Source organism: Notamacropus eugenii, chromosome 1 (assembly GCF_028372415.1).
Source record: "Notamacropus eugenii isolate mMacEug1 chromosome 1, mMacEug1.pri_v2, whole genome shotgun sequence".
Lineage (NCBI taxonomy): Eukaryota > Metazoa > Chordata > Mammalia > Diprotodontia > Macropodidae > Notamacropus > Notamacropus eugenii.
The window spans coordinates 619,960,460-619,980,977 of record NC_092872.1 but is presented as its reverse complement, the minus strand read 5'-3'; the positions used below and the strand labels follow the sequence as shown (position 1 = coordinate 619,980,977).

Sequence of the window (20,518 nt, the reverse complement as noted above, 5' to 3'; positions counted from 1 at the left end):
TTGAGATGGCCAAGATGTCCAAAATGAAGTCAGCAAAAATCTTACTGTCCCTTGTCTTGTTCAGACTGTTCTGTTCATTGTAAAGATACGACAAACTATAGAGAATCAAGAGATGGAGAGATGGAGAGATGGCAACTGGAATAGCGAAGGAACCGGATACCATGTTACGTGTGGGTAAGTTAAAAGAACTATAGATGTGTATGTGAAGAGGAGAACATGGTGGAGGAATAATGACTTTCTTCAAGTATTTGAGGAACTGTCAAGAAGGATTTGACTTATTCTGCTTGGCCCCATAGGGAGAACTAAAGATCTAGGTAGAAACCACATTGTGGTAGATGTAGGTGAACCATAAAGAAAAAAGAAGATTGTAAACAACTAGAAATTTTCTCATTGTGAAATTACAATTAGTCTTAATCACAAAGAAGCAGAGAAAGTACACCTCCTTTCTCTGCAGAGGAGGTGACTATGCATATGGAATGTTGCATATATTTTCAGTTGTAGTCAATGTATTGATGAGTTTTACTAAACTCCTTTTTTATTTTTTATTTTTGCTTTGTTATAAGGAATGTTTCTCTAGAGAGAAGAGAGGACAGGAATATATTTGAAAATGTGAAGATATTCAGAGACCTGATGTTCCTCAGGATGACTGGAGATGATCCATGTGAAGATATAAAGACAAAATATAAGACAAAAGAGAGGGGATTTAGGTGGCACAGAAGAGAGAGTGCTGAGCCTGGAGTCAAGAAGACTTGGTTTCCTGAGTTCAAATCTCACCTTCAACACTTATCAGCTGTGTGACCCTGGGACAGTCACTTAACTCTGTTTGCTTCGGTTTCCTCATCTGTGAAAATGAGTTGGAGAAGGAAATAGCAAACCACTCCAGTATCTGTCAACAAATCCCCAAATGGAGTCATGAAGAGTCAGATATGGTTGAAAAATGACTAAACAATTATAAAAAGACAAAAGAGACATATTTATACATATGTGTATAAATATGTGTGTGTGTATATATACATATATAAAATATATTTAAACAATGTGATTCAAAAGTAAAATGGGCCATTTCACATGGTAGTAGGTTCCCCTTTATTGAAGGTCTTCTTTAAGGATATTTCAATAGAGGATTCCTGTTCAGGGACAGGTTAGAATTTATGACCTCTGACATTCCTTCCAATTTTGTGATGTTATGCTATGAGTCTCTGCTTCACTGGGAATGGCAGATGTAAAATTAAGTTTGCAGTTTACCATATTGTTGTAATTCCCACCATTCTATATAAAGTACCTTGAAGGGTTGGAAAAATACCATAAATACTAGCTGTGGAAAAACCTTAGGACCAAGTATATTCATGGGCACTCACGATATTCTTCAGCACTGATTATCAAATGCCAGATTCTCTAGGCCAAACTTGTGACCAGAATGTCTCACTCTGTTCTCCCAAAATAAGTGCTGTGCTCCCAAATGAACCAAGGAATATGTTTAAAAGGAGAGAGAAAATGTTTTAGATGGCCTCCAGATTCCGTTTTTAAAACTGTGAATCAGATATAGCATCTTAGAAGAATATGGACTAAGAACATTCCATATGGAAGAGAAATATAGGACAAAGAACTCAATATTTTGAAATTTTATGCTTGCCAAGGTAGGTGTGGGGGGGAGGGAAGCACTGGGCTCAGAACTCTTAAGTGAAAATTCTCCATGAAATTGATGGTTCCAGTTGCACCTAAATGTGATCATTCTAGAGCGACCTCTGAACACACTCATAGACACTTTAGGAAATCATCCTTTCTTGCAAAGGATCACTGACGAAAAGGTTCTGTGGATTAAAACAAGAAACAGTAACAATAACAGGGAAACAGACTGTTAGGCTATCCTTAACTGACCCAAGGGCTGTCCCATTTCCATTCACATCAGGAAATGTTTGAGAAAAGTGGTAATACCAAGCATCTAACTCCTTTCAAGAAGTAGAGATGCATGGCTCCAATCTAATGAAATAAATTATGAAATCATATCACGAATGTTACAAAACCCCCTTAGTGAAATCTGTAGCTATTATCTAAGAATACACCACTGAATAAACAAAGTAGATGAAAAAATTCATGTTGCTTATACTTTGTATCATATGTGCTCCACTTGATTATGACATATATATATTTAGTTGCATTCACACATGTGAATGGATAATAAAGAGATAGATACATATATATATATATATGTATACTTACATTTTAGGCACTACAGACAATGAACAGAACCTAGAATTGAGACATGAGTAGGAGGAAAACCTGAGCACAGACTGAAATTGGAAAACTACACAGTTCTCTTCAAAGTTTTCAAAATTCTTGCTTCTAGGAAAAAGTCAATCTCTTAATATAAATATATGCTATCGAGTTCAAAAGCATGGAGCATCCTAATCTCAAGAAAATTATTAATAACTTAGTATTGTAAGGAGGTTATTATAAGTAATCCAAAGAACAAGGGTCGATGCACAATTGGCATAAGCAGGTTGCAGGATCCTGAATTCTATGAAAGAAGTGACAGAGGGGGTAGACTAGTCAAACAAATGAGACACAATGGATAGGCATTCTGAGGTAGAGCAGTGTCTCTGGGATACCAAGGGAAAAGATTCCAATGTATTGGAAAGATGCAGTCTGTAGGTCATATGGGAAATCAAGGATAAGAAAGCCTGGATAGGAATGAATGCACCTCCAGGATGGAGACTCCTATGGAAACATCATCCACCTAAGTATTTTTCCAATCCACAAACATGTGTGACATCATCGCTATGGCAGAGACTGCCACAAGAACAAACATGCAAATACACTAAGGACAATTCATGCATGTTGTCCAAAACTTGCCTCCGGTGTTTCATTGGTCATTTTAAAATTGAGTATCCTTATAATTGAGCTCCTGAAGTTTTGTTTAGATAGTATTCTCCTACTTACCTTCTAATAAATATTTAAGATCGCTTTTAAATTTAAAATCTTTTTATTTGGTCTTAACTGCCTGAAACGGCAACATCCGGACTACATCTGTGCAGAAGGGATGGCTCATAAGTGACACAAAATGAAATTAACTCAGTATATTCCTGAGTATATCCCTTCAACAGTCACCAAGATCCAGGGCTGTGCTAGAAAGCAAAGAGATTTCAATTCCCTGTTAATTCAACAAGTCCCTATTGTGTTTTAGGCACTATGATCAGCACTGGGATATACAGATAAGAAAAAAACATCAAGGAAACAATCCCTGGCATCAAAGAAACTACAAATACTGGGAAAGAAGATAAAAGATATGCACAATTTAATAACTACAAGGTAATTGAAGGAGGGAGAGGGCATTTCCAACTGTGAGAGTTCAGGAAAGGCTTTTGTGTTACCTGAAGGCCTTGAAGGAAGTCAGGGATTCTAAGAGGCACCTACATCCCAGACCTGGAGCAATAACCTGTGCAAAGGCCTGGAGATGGTAAATGGAAAGTCATGTTTGGGGTCTATCTAACAGGAATATAAATATTTAAAGGAATCATTGATGGCTTCTAACTAGGCTGATGATGGAGAAGCCACCCTATACAATTTATTTCTGTATACAGATATGGGAACAAAACACAGTATGTCCAGATGGAATATTTGGATGTTAGGAATGTGTGGCATACATGTGCATGTTTTCAAGTTAGCCCCCAAAATGCAGAACTGAGATAAATCTTTGTACTCTGGGCCACAGCCTTATCTGACAAGCACCTGTCAAGTGCCTACTATATCCCAGGAACTATGCCAGAGTCTGAGTATATGGAAAACTGAACAGAAACAGTCTCTGTCCTGAAGGAGAGCTATTAGGGAAAATAAGATATATTGATGTAAGTAAATATCAAATAAATGCAAAGTAACAATGGAAAGAGGAGGAGAAATGACAACTCAGTCCTTAACAGGCAGAGATTATTACACTTCCAGTTTATCCCAGTTCTAGGGAGGGATCAGCCTTTTAACATCCTGAGGAAGCCAAATGGTGCCAGTGCCCATGGAGTCCCAACAGTGGACAATTTATCTTCAACGTTTTGCCCTCTGCTTTCAGAACATACTCCTAATTTGCTAGTCCCCCCTCTTTCCACTCCCGGATCCAGGTTGAGCTTTATGAGACACACGGGTGGCACAATGGACAGAGCACTGGGCCTGGAATCAGAAAGGCTATAGTTCAAATCTGGCTTCAGACACTCTCTAGCTGTGTGACCCTGAAGAAGTCACTTAACCTCTGCTTGCTTCAGTTTCCCCATCTGTAAAAATGAAAATATAATAGCACCTACTTCCCAGGGTTGTGGTGAGGATTCAGTGAGATAATATTTGTAAAGCACTTGTCATAGCGCTTGGCATATAGTAAGAGCTTTAAAAATGTTTATTTCCTTCCTCTTTCCTATGGATCTAATGTCCTAGATCCCTGGAACCAGATAAACCGGATTCCAACCCTGACTCAGATGTAATTCTGTACGTGGCCTCAAACATGTTGGTTCAAATTCCAAGGCCTTAGTTTCCTCATCTATAAAACGAAGAAGATGGACTAGATGACTTTTAAGAGTCCTACAAGCTCTAAATCACAGTTCCTTAACCTTTCGGAGTCATGGATCTTTTTGGCAATCTGAAACTAGATAATAATAATATTTTTAAATAATTGAAGAAAATACTAGATCTCAGAAGTTAGTAAAAATGAAGGCTTAGTTTTTCCTCATTCAAGTTCATGGAACCCTTAAAATATATCCATGTATCCTTTTGAGATTTACAGACCCCAGATTAAGAACCTTTGGCTAAGATCTATGATCTTCTAAGGGAGCCACTTTGTTGCCTAAACGCTCAGAGTCACCTGGACCCTAATTTTCAACCAGTGTCCTTTTCACCCTACCTGCGGAAATTAGGTACACTGGCATATTAAAAACCCCTTCTTGACACACACAGCCTGCCCTAGCATTATTTTGCACAACTACCATAAGTCAAGACCTATGTATTTTATTATATTGATCAACCAGAGCTACCCATCAATCTACAGTGATCCTGGAGGAGAGACGTTTGGCTACATGCACTAAGCTGTGGCTTGCAGGAGCACAGAAACACAACCTAATACAATATCCACAACTCTAATCCATTTATGAAGACTCTCTCAGCTTATACTTTCTCTCAGGAAATTGGGGGTAGGAAAGGAAAGAAAGCGAGGAAAAGGAAGATTGAAAAGAGTGGAGGGGACAATCTCTTGGGGGATTTACAGACAAAGGACAGATAATTCATGAAAGCAAGAAAATAACCAAATGTCAGCCATCAAAGGCTTGGGGACCTATTTTTCACATTTCTGTGTCTGCCTATTGAAAGCTGAGATTGGGTTCTCCTTATAGCCCAATAAAAGCAGAATAGAGCCCCTGTCAATTGTTCCTTTATATTAAGCAAAAGCTACAGAAGGTCAGTATTCCTTTCTAGGCCAGTCAAAACAGCTGAAGCAAGAAAATTAGGTTTTCAGAAGACTCCCTGGGCCAATGTGCCTATCACTAAATGGATGGAAGTATGATGATAGTTTTCACAGTCTTGGGTACTGAGTTACGCTGATGCATTTTTTTCCATTCTCAAACTGCGGCCAGTGAAGCCAGACTCATGGGTAATGTTGCTACTTCAGAACTTCATTCTCTAAGTTCTTTTGCCATAACAACTTCTTCATAGGCATCTGGACAGTTTCCCAACATTGTTAAGAACTTTCCTTATCTAATATTACAAAAATGTCATCTTCAATTTTAAGGCACTTTCCTAACTGTCTGTTATCCTTGAGCTTAAATGTATACTTACAATATAACACCATCTACCATCTCTACCCTCCCATATAGGATCAATACCTAAAAATCAATAAAACAAAAATCCATTTATTCAGCGCCATACTGTAAGCCTATCACCATGCTAGAGACTAAGGGGAGATATCAAAACACACAAAATTATACTCCTGAGTTTACTAGGGGGAAGAGAAATAATTATATGTGGGTATACATATACACATATGTGTGTATGTGTGTGTCTACAGATCCATACATAAATGCATGTGTGTTAAATACAAAGGCAGTAATCTAGGAAAATATTATTTATTATGCTGTAAGACAATGAATATGAGAAATTGCAAGAAATGTGGAAAGACATATGAAATGATATAGAATAAAAAAAAGTAGGACAAAGAAAACAATATACCCAATGACCACAATAATTTAACTGGAAGTAACACTAAAAGACATTCAAACTCAGATTAAATGCAATGACTGAACAAGGATCTGTGAAAAACACATTTGCCTTCTCTCTATAGAGAGATTGTCAACCACAAGTGTGCAATGCTCCACAAGCTGTCAGATGTCATTGTTGTGGTGGTTTGTTTTGCTTAATTGTCTTTCTCTGTTCCTATGAAGAGTTCGTAGGGAAGACATGGTAGTTACTGGGAAGTAACAGTGATGTAAAAAACTAAAAGCACCAATAAAACAAAAGAAAGGGAAAAGAAGGGAAAGGAAGAAAAAGAAAGAAAAAGGAAAAGGAAAGGAAGGGAAAGGAAGGGGAGGGAAGGGGAGGGGAGGGGAGGGAAGGGGAAGAGAGGGGAGGAGAGGGGAGGGAAGGGAAGGGAAGGGGAGGAAAGGAAAGGAAAGGAAAGGAAAGAAAAGAAAAGAAAAGAAAAGAAAAGAAAAGAAAAGAAAAGAAAAGAAAAGAAAAGAAAAGAAAAGGAAAGGAAAGAAAAGAAAGGAAAGGAAAAGAAAGGAAAAGAAAGTGAATTTGGGGTTAGGTGATACGGGTTCAAATCCAAGCTTGAGCTTATGCGAATGTTTGACCAGGGGCAAATCACCTAGCAGCTCTGAACCTCAGTTTTGTCTTCCATAAAATAGTAGTAATGATACTTACGCTGCCTAGTAAAGTTGTTAAAAAAAAATTATTGGGCAAACTTTAACATGTTTAATGTGAATCTTCTCTCTACTCATAAGCTATAGTCATAGTGGTTCAAGTCCTTATCACCTTTCTTGGACAATTGTATTGATCTCTCTCTATCTCACTCCAATTCATCCTCCACTCTGCTAAAAAGGTGAATTTTCAGAATTGCAGGTCTTACTATATCTATCTCCTTCTTGAGAATCAAAGCCTCTATTAACCATTTAAAGCTCTTCCTAACCTAGGGCCTTCTTCCTACTCTTCTTGTTTTCTTCCACCTGACCTACTCTCCTCCATGTACTCTTATGGTCCAGGTACACTGGGTACCAGATACACCAGGTACACTCATTTCAGTCCCTAGAAAATGTCTTTCCATCTCTTATTCCCATGCCTTTATAACAGCTGGCATCTCTTCTTGGAATATTTTTCTCCTTCACCCCTACCTCTTGATTTCCCTGTCTTCCTTCAAGACTCAGCTCAAATCTCACCTTCTATAAAAGACATTTCCTAATCCTCACCAGATGCTACTGCCTTCCATTTCCAGACTGCCTTCCATCTACTCAGTATATATTTTGCGTGTATCTAGTTTATTTTCATCTTGTCTACCCCACCAGAATGTATTCTTCTTGAGGGCAAGGACCATTTTTGTTTTCGTTTTCCTTTTTTTTTTTTTGGAGTGGGGGAGGTAGTTTTCTTTCTTTGTATATCCAGCACTTAGCACAGTGTCTCAAACAATGCGGATGTTCAGTCATTCAGTCATGTCTGACTCTTCATGGCCTCCTGGACCATACTTATGTCCATGGGGTTTTCTTGGCAAAGTTACTGGAATGTTTTGCCATTTCCCTCTCTAGTGAATTAAGATAAACAGAGGTTAAGTGACTTTCCCAGGATCATATAGCTAGTAAGTGTCTGAAACCAGATTTGAACCCAGGTCCAGGCGTAGTGCTCTATCCACTGAGTCACCTAGCTGCTTCCATCTAGCTGTATAGTAAGTGCTTAATAAATGTTTTTTGACTGACAAACTGAATTGTGAACATATGATAACTTTTAAAAGAGCAGTATGGACAGCATGCCATAAATAGAAGAGTAATAGGTTAGGAATCAGGGTCAGATCTGGGCTAGAACTAAGACATTCTAAGTAGCTTCATCACCTTGGACAAGTTGATCTCTTTGAGACTCAGTTTCCTCATCTCTACATAAGGTTGGAGTGGATGATATAAAGCATCTTCTGACTCTACAATCCACAAACCTAAGATCTGCTAGTCATTGGACAAAGATCTGATTGTAAGTTGATATAACCAGAGAAGTAGAATTGACAGGAAAATTAGGCTGAGTCTTGACAGGATAGATAGCATTTGGACACTCTGGGATATTACTTTCTTGGATCCAGAGGATGTTAGATCTGGATGGATATAGAAGTCATATAATCCAACCCTTTCATTTTATAGATGAAGAAATTAATGACCCTCAGAGAGATGTGACTTGCCCAAATACTCATTCATACAGGGCTACAATTAGAACACAAATCGTTTAAATGCTAACCAGCTCATTCTTACCCATTATAATCCCATCCTGCTTATTCTAACTTCTATGTTTTTGTTATTATTAGATTATAAGCTCCTCCATTAGATCACTGACTCCTTGACAGTAGGAACTATCTTTTGCCTCTTTTTGTATCCTCAATACTTAGCACAGTGCCTGACATTTAGTAGGCATTTAATAAATATTTATTGATTGTGCATGTTTATTACCCTTCCTAGAATACTCTGCCCTCTGTTTCTTAGTTTTTTTCAAATGCTATCTATTCTTTCAACTCCCACAAAGCTTTATATATACTGAGAAATCATTCTGGACAACTTTAGTCTTCACCAATTCCTCTTTATAAGGATCTCTATGGCATATATTCCTATGCCATTTATTTTTTTAACTTATTAATTTATTTATTTTTAGTTTTTAACATTCACTTTCATAAGTGTTAAATTTTTCTCCCCAAAATGGCATACAATCTGATATGACTCTACACATATATTCCTATTAAACACAATTTCACATTAGTTATGCTGCACAGAAGAATTATAAGAAACAGGAGAAACCATGAGAAATAAAAAAACAAAACAAAAAAGAAAATTGTCTAATTTACTCTGCATTCCAACTCCAAAGTTCTTTCTCTGGATGTGGATGGCATTTACCATCATTAGTCCTTTGGAGTTGTTTTAGGTCCTTGCATTGCTGAGAAGGTATGACATTTAATTTTATATTTAAGTATATATGACTGCAGGTTACTATATAATTGTTTCAGGTGTGCAGGTGTTACCTTCACATATAATTTCTGTTTTCTACATGGTGTTGCATACAATATTGGACAAAGTAGGTATACAATCTTTTTTTTGTTGTTCTGGTGAACATTTGAGAAAGTTGTTTTCATTTTTTTGTGTGCAAAGCAATTTGGAATCATGGAAAACAATGTGAATGGAAAGAATTACAACCAAACAATTGAAATTGAATGTTGGGAAATTATGATCAAGTTTGGTCCTAAAGGAGAGAAAGTATTTTTCCTCCATTTCTTTGCAGAAGGGGTACAACAGGTATGGAATAGTACATCTTCCTCATTACACTGAATGCTCCTTGAGGGCAAAACTGTTTTTCCTCTTTTTGTTTCCCCAGTGCTTAGCACAGTGCCTGGCACATAGTAGGCATTTAATAAATACTGATTGCATCTACTATTAAAATGTTTTGATAGGTTAGTTTGTGTTGTTGAACTGTTTTCCCCCTTTTATGCTTAACTTTCTGGATTGGATCCTTGGAAAGGGTATGGAGAGCAATACATTGGAAATTGTAGGTGAAATAAAAACAAAAGATGAACAAAAATGTCTTTTTTTAAAAAAAGGAAAAAGATTTATTCTTTCTACAGAGACTTTTCAATTCTATGTCTTCATAATGCCAAAACAAACAAATATGCAAAACATCCTTGATTTTACAGTTTGGAAAACTTCAAACATGGGAACTGACTCCATCAATACAGATCAAAAATCTATTTTTAATTTGGTAAAAAAAATGTCATAGGAAGTTGCCTGGGGACCACCCAGGTTATAAGACTTGCCCCAGATCACATAGCTAATAAAGAAGAAAAGATTGAACTGAGTTCTACCTCACCCCAAGCCCATCATGATGCCCACTATACCAGGACACCCTGCCACTATAATGCCAAAATAAAAATTGAAAAGTTAAGCAGCAAACCAGTTTCTGGAGTCATACAATGCCAAGTGCTAAGAGTCAGTCTGACTGATTTTCCCCCCAATGAATAGAATGGTTGTTTGGATGTCATGTAGGCACAGTTTATGTTCACAGTTCCATGGGGGAGAAGAGTGGTTTCTTTGGTCTGGTTGAGTTTTGAGGTGAGATAGAACGTTGTAGTGTCTCAGTGACAGAGGTATTTAAGCTCTGCCTAGTGCTCCTCCATGGAATATCATTCAGCTGTTCTCATCCGTGTTTAATGGGAAATTACATAATGTTTGGATGATTTGCAGCAGTGTAGATTGTAGAGCTTACATGCCTCTAATAATATAACTATTGTCATTGTTTCTATTTTCTCTACCTCTTCTGTGCTCCAATACATTCAATAAACACTAATACATTTTCCACACAATTCTCTCCTCCTCAGGAAGGGTGCAATGCAATGGCTGTGTTAACTAGAGATTGAGGACAATCCAATCCAAGAAACATTTATTAAGAACCTAATATAACAATCAGCCAACAAGCTTTTACTAAGCACTCTCTACGTATGAAGTTAAGGATCCAAAGGATCCAAAAAGACCATCCTCTCTCCTCAAGGAGATAATGGCTGGAGACAACACAAATATGTACAAGTCAATGTAGAATATATACAATATGCAAGCAAGGCAATCTGGGGGAATGGTTCCCTGGTCACTGGTTGAAGGGTGAGGTTGGGAAGGGTAGGAAGGCATCATGAAGAAGCTTGGCATTTGAGCTGAGTTCTGGAAAAAAAAGATTCTAGGAGGTGGAAATAAAGAACACATATTTCAGGTACGAGAGATAGACAAGACAAAGACAAAGGGATAGGAGATGGAAATTGTGTGTGCCAAACAATAAATAAGCCCAGATGATTGGAATACAGAGTTTGAGGTGGGGATTAAAGTCCAAAAAGACCAATTAGGAAGAAAAGGGTCAGGTTGTAAAGAATTTTACATACGAAACCAAGGGATTTATACGTGTGTGTGTGTATATGTATATGCATATAAAAAAGTAATGGGGAGCCAAAGATATTTGTCGATTGAGGGGATATGAGGTTATAGTCAAATTTGCAGTTTAAGAAAATAACTTTGGAAGCTGTGTCAGGGATGGAAAGCTATCACAATAGTCCAGGTGACAGGTAATGAGGATCTGACAATGGCTTTAGAAGTGAAATGGAAGGACATATACAAAAGATGTTGCAGAAATAGAAGCTGTCAGATTTAGCAACTGTTGAGTATATGGGATGAGGAAGAGCAAGGGATAAGGACATCACACTGGGAGTTAGAGATTTAAAATCAAGCCAGTCAAAACCAAACCAAAGCAAGGAAAAGAAAATGGTCCCTACTCTCCAGTTTACAATGGCTGAAGTCCAAGGTGATGAGTATGATGGGAGATTGAAAACTCTCCCTTAGGAAGATCATTTGAAGGAACTAAGGGAGGTTTAGCCTGAAGAAGAAAAGAAGGTTTAGGGGATACCTGATAGCTGCCTTCAAGTATCTGAAGGACTGTCATGTAGGAGAGGAATTGGTCTTAACCAGAAACAATGTAGAAAGAATAGCAAAGTTATCTAACCATAGGATTTGTCCAAAATTGGAACGGGCTTTCTTAGGATATGATGTGTTCTCCTTCCCTGGAGGTTCTCAGATATATTCTGGAGAATTGCATTCCAAGGATGTTGCTGAGGGGATGTTTGCTTACATATGGTTTGACTAGGGAACTTCACAGATCCTTCCAAATCTGAGATTCTGTAATTCTGTAACTTCACGTCTACCTAATTGGATTTTTTTCAAACATTTTTTTCACCTAGTTTTCATCAAATAACAGACCTGACTTGGCAAGTTCACATGGCAACAACAAAAGAAAAAGTGGACAGGGTCACAAGGACACCATTTAAATGTGACAGAGGCGAGATAGCACAATACACCCCACAATAACACACTTCTTTATTTAAAGCCTGCCTCTCTTCTCCTTTTAGAACCTGCTTTTTTTTGTTTTTGTTTCCTTTCTCTAACATTTGGTTGCCAAGTAACAATGACAAAAAAAAGTCTTCTGCCATTATTTTTTTTATCTCCCTCACAAATGTTTGTCTTACAAGAAATTTGTGGAGTCATCATTTGAAGAGTTTTTTTTTTGTCTTCATCAAAAATATTGACTCTGGTAAGCCATGGCAAAGATTGTCACATCAGGCATTTGTCAGACTTAACAGACAACAGGAAAGTTGCTGGCTCATTTGCCAATCAAAAATAACTCCTGAGCTGTTAAACTTGGGATTGCATGTTTCCACTGATAGGGATTCTTTGGAAAACAAAAGGGATTCAGTCTGGACCAGTCCTCATCAAAATGCAAAGCAAGTCATATCTCTGTAATTGGAATCCCCTTCTTTCCCTGTTCTCTCCCTTTCTACCATCCACTACATATGATAACTATCTCTTTTTTTGGTATCACCCTTCCTAAGTCATGAAATACCCTCACACTTTTTCCTACCTTTCCTTGTACATAGCCAAGCTCTAGGGTCATTTAATTATAGGATCATGGCTCTAGAGCTTGAAGAAAGGTCAGAGATCAAGTAGTTCAACTTATTTAATATGAGGAAACTGAAGTCCAGGGAGATTAAGTGACTTGTTCCAAATCATGCGGTCGATAAGTATGGAGAAAGGATGTGAACTCAAGCCTTTGACTAGCACAAATTGTCTTCCCATTGTATCAAACCGCCCCCCTACATATGTCTAAATGACTTTCTATGGGATCATAGAACTTTATATTGGATTTTAAAATGGGAGGGGACCTAAAAGATCATTTATTCGAACCCTCTCCCATGTGAAGAAGTTGAGTCCCAAAGAAAGGGAAGAGGGATTTATTAGAGGTTTAATAGATGCCAGACAACATGCTAAATGCTTTACAAATATTATCTCATTTGATCCTCATAGCAACTCTGGAAGGTAGGTGGTTTATTATTATCCTCATTTTAGAGTCGAGAAAATTCAAGCAAGCAGAGGTTAAATAACTTTAACGCTGTTGGGAGGTTTCTGAAACTGAATTTGAGCTCAGGTCTTCCTAATTACTTCCTGAAAAAAAATTATTCTTCAAATGATTCCACAAATTTCTTGTAAGACTAACGTTCACGTGTGTGCAGGGGGCAGGGGGAAGATGGCAGAAGACTTTTCTTTTTGGTTACTTGGCAACCAAGTGTCCCAGCAGTCTATCTGCTGCCTCTAGAAGTTGAGTGATTGCCCATAATCACATAGGTGGTAAACAGAAGCTATTAGAAGTATCCAGAGAAAAAAGAGAAGGAAGGAGAAGAAAAAAATGTTGATTACTCATTCTTGGTTTTCCTCCTATCTGCCTGACTATACCTTCTTAAGTGCCTTCTCTGGATCTTCATGCATGTCACATCCACAAATGGTGAATTTCTCCAAAGATCTTTCCTGGTCTCTCTCTCTCTCGCTCTCTCTCTCTCTCTCCCTCTCTCTCTCTCTCTCTCTCTCTCTCTCTCTCTCTCTCTCTCTCTCTCTCTCTCTCTCTCTTTCTCTCTCTCTCTCTCCCTCCTTCTGTGTGTGTTTCTGTATACTACCTCATTTGCTCATCTCATCAGCATCCATGAATTCAATGCTCATATCTATGTAGAGAACTCCCAGATGTATACATCTGGCCCTAGTATCTCTGTTGAGCTATTATGGTCATATATCTACAACTTCCTCTTACACACCTCAAACTGGATGTCCTGTAAGAATTTCAAACTCAGCCTCCCAAAGCAAAACTCATTTCATTTCTCCCTAGTCCCTCCCCTTTTTTAAGCTTTCTTATTATTGTAAAAGGTTTCATCCTCCCAGTCAAACAGGTTTACAAAACTCTGTGTTACCTTACATTCCTCACACTCACTGCACATATCCAATCATTACTAAATCTTATTTCTACTTTTCTCACATCTTTCATATATTTCCTCACATCTTCACCTACACGTCCACCACCCTAGTCTAGGCCCCCATCACCTCTCTCCTGGACATGTACAATATCTTTATGGTTGGGTCTCCATGCCTCAAGCGTCTACTTCCTCCATTCACCTGCTAAGGTAATTGTTCTAAAGTATAGGTCTGATGATGTCACTCCATTTCTAAATGAGCTCTGGTGACTCCAGGACAAAAAAATATACTCCTCTGTTTGCATTTAAAACCCTTCATAAACCGGCCCCTTCCTACATTTTCAGTCTTCTTTTACTAACTCTTTCATTGTAACTATGACCAAACTAGATTGGCATACTCAAAAATGTTCCTCAAAAATGCCATTCCATCTTGCCCATCTCTATGCCTTTCTACTGCTATTTCCTATGCCTGGAATGCTCTGGGTCCTTCCTCATCTCTATCTCCTTGTTTTCCTGCCTTTCTTCAAAACTCCAGTGCTACCTGTTGCACAAGGTCTTTTCCAATCCCCACAGCTGCTAATTCCCAAGACTACCTTCCCTCTACTCTGCATATAATCTTACATATTCCTAGTTATTTATATTTTTATTTCCTCCATTAGAATATGAGCTCAAATCTCTGAGAGCTGGGCTGATAAAATGACTAGTTCATGGCGCCACAGTATCTTAAGCAGGATTTGAGCCCAAATTCCACAGATTCTAAGTCTAGTAGTCTTTCCGCTACACTGTGCCGTGACTGGTACAAAAGAACCACACAATCGTAGATTTAGAGCTTGCAGGAACTTCAAGATTACCTAGTCCAACCTATTCATTTTAGAGATGAAAACATTGTTGGGTTTTTAAATTTTTTTTCTCTTGGCAAAGAAGTTTAAGGCATGAGTAAACAGGAGAGAATAGAATATTTTCAGGGCACGAGGCCTTTCCTAGTTCTTTCAGATAACCTTTGCTCTTGGTTTCTAACTGGACATCCACCATGCATACTTCAGAAGGAAGCATTCTGAAGACTCCTTCACCTTCCTAGAGGCAAGGTAAATATCTTTCTTCCATCTTTATGCTGTGAATAAAAAACAATAACTGACCTCATAATGCGCCACACGTTGAGATTCGGAGATCAGCTGAGCACTGCACACCTTGCAGTAACTTTCTGTAAACAAATCTGGGTCCAAGTCAGGGGACTTCATCTGGCTAAAATGAGACCAACAGAAAAAACAGAAATGAATCTATTGTTCTAATATTGCTGTAATTCTCAAGTAAGATTTCATAATCCTAGCCTGTTAATCAGTCAATCAATCAACAAGCATTCATTTCAGGACCAACTCTATGCCAAGAAAGGTGTTAGGAGTAGGATATGCAAACACAAAAACAGAACAGTCTCTGACTTCAGAGAGTTTACATTCCGATAAGAGTAACAACTTAAGTGGAATTGTGAATCCATAAATAAGCAAAGATATTTTCCACAAATAAAATCAATAAGCCTCCTTTTTGTATGCATTCTTATTTCCCCAAAAGTATGAGGATGCCGTCATAATTAATAAAATATTAAATCATTTAAAAGAGGTCATTAATTTCTAGTACATATTTTATCATTATGTATTTTCTCAGTCACTCACTACTGACCATGCACCATGCCAGAGTTTATGAATTTTCCCTTTTTACATGGAAAAGGTCTTATATTAGAAAAGGTTAGGAACTGCTTTCCTATACCATTAGGTAAATTTGATCATAAGCCCATAGAATGAGATGGGAAGAACTTCCAAGGTCATCCAGTTCACATTGTTATTTTATAGCAGAGGAAACTGAGACCTAGAAAGGTTAAGTGACTCCCAAGTAACATAAGTGATAAGTACCAGAGCTGAAATAGGAAACTTGAACCATATTTTAGTCAAGAAGTTGACTGTGGTTTCCTTCAACCTTGCTACTATTCTTTATGGGAGATGTAAGGAAGGAGAAGGGAATGAGTATTTATATAATACCTACTATGTGCCAGGCACTATGCTGAGTACTTCACAAATATTATATGATCCTAACAACAACCCTGGGAGGTAGGTATTAGTATGATCCCCATTTTACAGCTGACGAAACTGAGGCAAACAAAGGTTAAGTGACTTGCTCAGAGTTACCCAAGTGTCTAAAGCTAGATTTGAACTCAGGTCTTCCTAATTCCAAGCCCAGTGCTTTATTGACTGTGCCATCTAGTTGTTTTGTTATGGTTCCAAACTAGGTCATAGGGAATGTGTTTCCTTTTTTTTATTATTATTCTCATAAAAACACCTAACTGTGTGCTCTGCTCCTATAAGAACAAGAGGTCTGGATAATTCTTCCACTCAAATAAATTGAACTGAAATCTACTGCCTCTAAGCAAAGTAAAATCAAGTCCCTGGGTTCAGTTGTTATACTGAGAGGTTGGAGGCTGAATTAGATCTGTCACTCTTCCTTAATATCGTGTACCATAGTGTGCAAAGAATGTACAGTGCAGACATATGTTAACACTGAATTACAGCATCTCTCTCTCTTTCTCCCCCTTTCCTCCTCCTTTTCTCTCTCTCCCATTTTGCTCTCCTTTCCCTTCCTTCTCTCTTTCTCTTCCCTACATTTTCTCTTCCTTCCTTTTTTCCTCTTTCTCTCTCTCCCTCCATACCTCAGCCTCATTCCAAAGAGCAAATCAACATAACCCCAATTCCTAAAGAAGAATTTTAGTGGACTGCAAGCTCAATATGAATCAAGAATATGAAATGAGAGTCAAGAAAGTTTAGGCTGTACCCAAAACAAACAAGAATCCATAGAAAAGGAGATTTTAGTCCCACTGGTCTCTGCCTGACCAGAGCCTATTTGGAGCATTATTCAGTTCTTGGCTCCCAGTTTTAGAAAGGAAACTGAAAAGCCAGTATATGTTCAAAGTAGGATGAGCAGGACGTTGAGGAAGACTCAAAACCATGCCACATTACGAAACTGGCCACGTTTAATGTGGAGAAGACTTGATAAGGTTAGGTGGAAACTATAACAATCTTAGAAGAAGGATTGGCACAAACTAAGAGCTTAATAAATGATTTTCATTCACTCATTTAAATAATTAAAAGGTTCTAATATGGAAGAGGGATTAGACTTAATCCGCATGGCCCCAGAGGGCAGAACTAGGAGCAATGAGAAGTGGAAGTGACTAAAGGGATAAGCTAGGCTTCATGTAAGGAAACATTTTCTCCCAATTCCAGCTGCCCTCAGGCAGAATGGACTGCTTCCGAAGGTACTAGGCTTCCTTTCACTGAAAGTCTTCAAGCAGGGCCTAGATGAACAACTGTCAGAGAGTTTTAGGAGCCAGTATCTGATTGGGTAGGAACTGACCTGGTTAACCTCTGGGATTCAAATCCCATCTCTGATCCTTAGACCCAAGTGACATTAGGTGAACTCCAGCCTAACTCCCCTGGGCCTCGATTTGCTCATCTATAAAATGATAGATTTGGACTAATTGATCTCTTACATCCACTTTAGTTCTAAGACTCTGAGCTTACAATAAATATATCCAAGGTGTTCAGGCCCATGAAAACTACACACAATTCATATATACTCAGACACATAAAATGAAATGTGCATATACACACACACACACACGCACATGTATATGTCCCTCATATATCCATACGTGTATGTATGTATCCATACGTACACACACACGGTAGATAGAGAGATATAAGCTCTTAGTCTTTAACTTTCAGGGGAGGAAAGAAATCACAGTCAAATGTTTTTGACTGAAGTTGCCAGAGTGTAAGGCAATTGCAAAGGAAAGTACAGGAAGGAGACCCATGTTGCTATGTGCACATCTCCATTTCTCCTCCTGGACCTCCTCCTCCTGATGCCCGTCCTGAGCCTCATCCCTTTCTCCTTAACTCTCGATCACACTTCTGTGTTGCTGTTCTGACCCATCCTGCCAGCTGACCTAGTTTACTTTCATTTTTTCTCCACAACTACCTCCTTCTTGCTGCACAACCAGCTGTTTTCCAATTTTCCGAACCCCTATAAATGACTGCACGAATCATTATGATTGTGTTGCATTTGAGGCAGAGGAATTGCAGAATTGTAGAAAAGAAAGTACCATAATCACAGAAACTCAGGAAAAAAAACAGAGGTTATATGCCTCTCAACCTGCCACTCAATTCAGATTGATCCCTCACTGTCTTTCACAAGTTATTATCAAGGCTTTCCTTGAGCTCCTCTGATAATGAGCACAAGACGGCCTCAAAGGCAGCATATTCCATATCTGAACACATCTAAGCATGGACAAGTACTTCCTTCCAGAGAGGTCAGTTGAAGCTTAAAATAACTTACCCTTTGTTCTGTCCTCAGGTAGGTCACAGAATACATCCACCCTCCTACTTCCATGATAGCAGATCTTGTCAGTCAATAAGTTAATTGGTTAACAGGCATTTATTAAATGATTACTGTGTGCCAGGCACTGTGGTATAACACTGGAGATACAAAAGGGCAAAAACTGTCCCTGACCTCAAGCAGCTCACATTCTAATGGGGAATACAATATGTAAATTACCTAAATACATACAAAATACACAGAGAATGTATTAAAGGTGATCTCTGAGTGGAAAAGTCTAACAGTTAGGAGGAATGGGAAAGTGGTCCTCAAAAAAGGTAGGATTTGAGCAGGGTAATCAAGGAAGCCAGAGAAGTTAAGAGGGAGAGGCAAGGAGCTTTCCAGGAACAGGATACAGCCTATGCAAAAGCAGGAAGACAGGAGATGCGTGAAGAATCACAATATGGCAACATAGTTGGATTTAACAATGGATTAGCAAAGAGTCAAGAAAGACATGGAAGTGGCTAGTCTGTGGGACTGGAAGGGGTAAAAGTGCGCTAAACAATGATTGAGAAGTCTAGAAGAAGGTAAAGTTTGAGGGGAAAGATAATGAACTCTACTGAGGAGATATTGAGTTTGGGAGGCTCACAAAGACTTCTCCATGCTTAGCAATATTTCAGATACCCTCATAGGAAATTGTTTTGAGATTCTCCCACCTGCAGCAGCCCTTTTTGGACATGCAAAATCTATCTTCTTTGACTGGAGAAGGAAATGGCAAGCCACTCCAGTAGATTCTCTGAAGGAAATCACAACCACAACCACATTTGTTTAATCTTTCACCACCTTTTCCATTCTCCAAAAAGATTGTTATTTGGCATTAAATACTAAATAGTAATTGTTTCTCTTTTACCCAGGAATTCTGAGTTTGATTTTTTTTTTATTAAAGGGGCCATCCCTTGAGCAACTACTTAAAGAAGCCTATTCATTGAATGGGTGTATCTCACTCAAAGTGAGAATGCTATAAGACCTTAGGGTTTTATATGAAAGGGCCAGGGTCTCGCATTGCATACTGGGCCATCTCCAGTCATCCTGATGAATATCTGGCCATTGGACCCAGATGGCTTGGGAGAAGAAAGTGAGGCTGGTGACGTTGCACAGCCCTCCCTCACTCAAATCAAAGTCAACTGTGAGTCATGTCATCATCTTGATGTCATGGTCCGCTTCGAGAACGAAGGACAAACACCACAACAACAATGTGGCATTCACTACTACCTGCCTATTGCTTCTGTGTCCTGGGGGATGGTCTCTACCCTACCTAGGACAGGAGAATTGAACAAGCTTGGAGATGGGAGGTATTCCCTTACTATATCCAGTTTCAATTAATCCTTAAAAGTGTTTATCCTATCCTTTCAACTCTAAAGATAGTTCTTAACAGAAAAGTCAGAAGTAAAAAAGAAACAGAGCAGTTATTCTTTTCCTAGGACATCTGTTATTATTACCTTAACTTGCCTAAGAAATAGGTCTTTCCTTTCTTTGTTCTTTGTTCTTGCTCAAATATAATTAGAAAACTCCCTTTTGCTATCCCTAGGACTTTTCAAAAGCCCTATTTTCTTTCTTTGTTTTTTTAGAATGTTGTCCTTCCTGACATTATTTTTATAGGTCCATGTAACTCTTTTGTGTTCTTCAGCATATCTTCTGCATGTGTCTATTATGAATTTTAACTCAATATTCTGTACAATATTAGTCTCTTTAGGAATCTCCCATTTTCCTTGTCATCAGCATTGATAATCAATCAATCAACAGTCAGTTGACATATTAAGGGCCATTATAAATTAAGAATTTTTCAGATGCTCTTTAGCAGAATATGACTTCATAAAATGTCTAGGAAATGGAAGTGCTCCACAAACTCATAAAATATTAACAATTGAAAAAATAAATGGGAGATCATCTTGTCTAGACCCCTCATTTTGGAAATGAAGAAAACTAAGACCAGGAAAGAGGAAGTGACTTGCTTCTTACTACTATGATTTTCTTCTAGTTTTATGACTTATCAGAAATTCATTATCTCATTTCTTTCACAAGACCTGGTGCTCTAACCCCTCCCTTTTTTAATTTATAAATGAGGAGAGTGGAGCCAAG

At 38.3% G+C, this 20,518-nt stretch overlaps 1 protein-coding gene across 4 annotated transcripts in view; it reads right to left on the bottom strand.

The window, feature by feature from the left end:
• The window catches only part of ZMAT4 (zinc finger matrin-type 4), a 756,701-nt gene that overhangs the window by 596,065 nt on the left and 140,118 nt on the right, over window positions 1-20,518 (bottom strand). For all 4 annotated transcript variants that reach the window (XM_072635103.1, XM_072635102.1, XM_072635104.1 and 1 more), the window contains one exon: window positions 15,160-15,265. In XM_072635103.1, coding sequence (XP_072491204.1) covers window positions 15,160-15,265 — 106 coding nt within the window. The remainder of the gene's footprint in view (window positions 1-15,159; window positions 15,266-20,518) is intronic.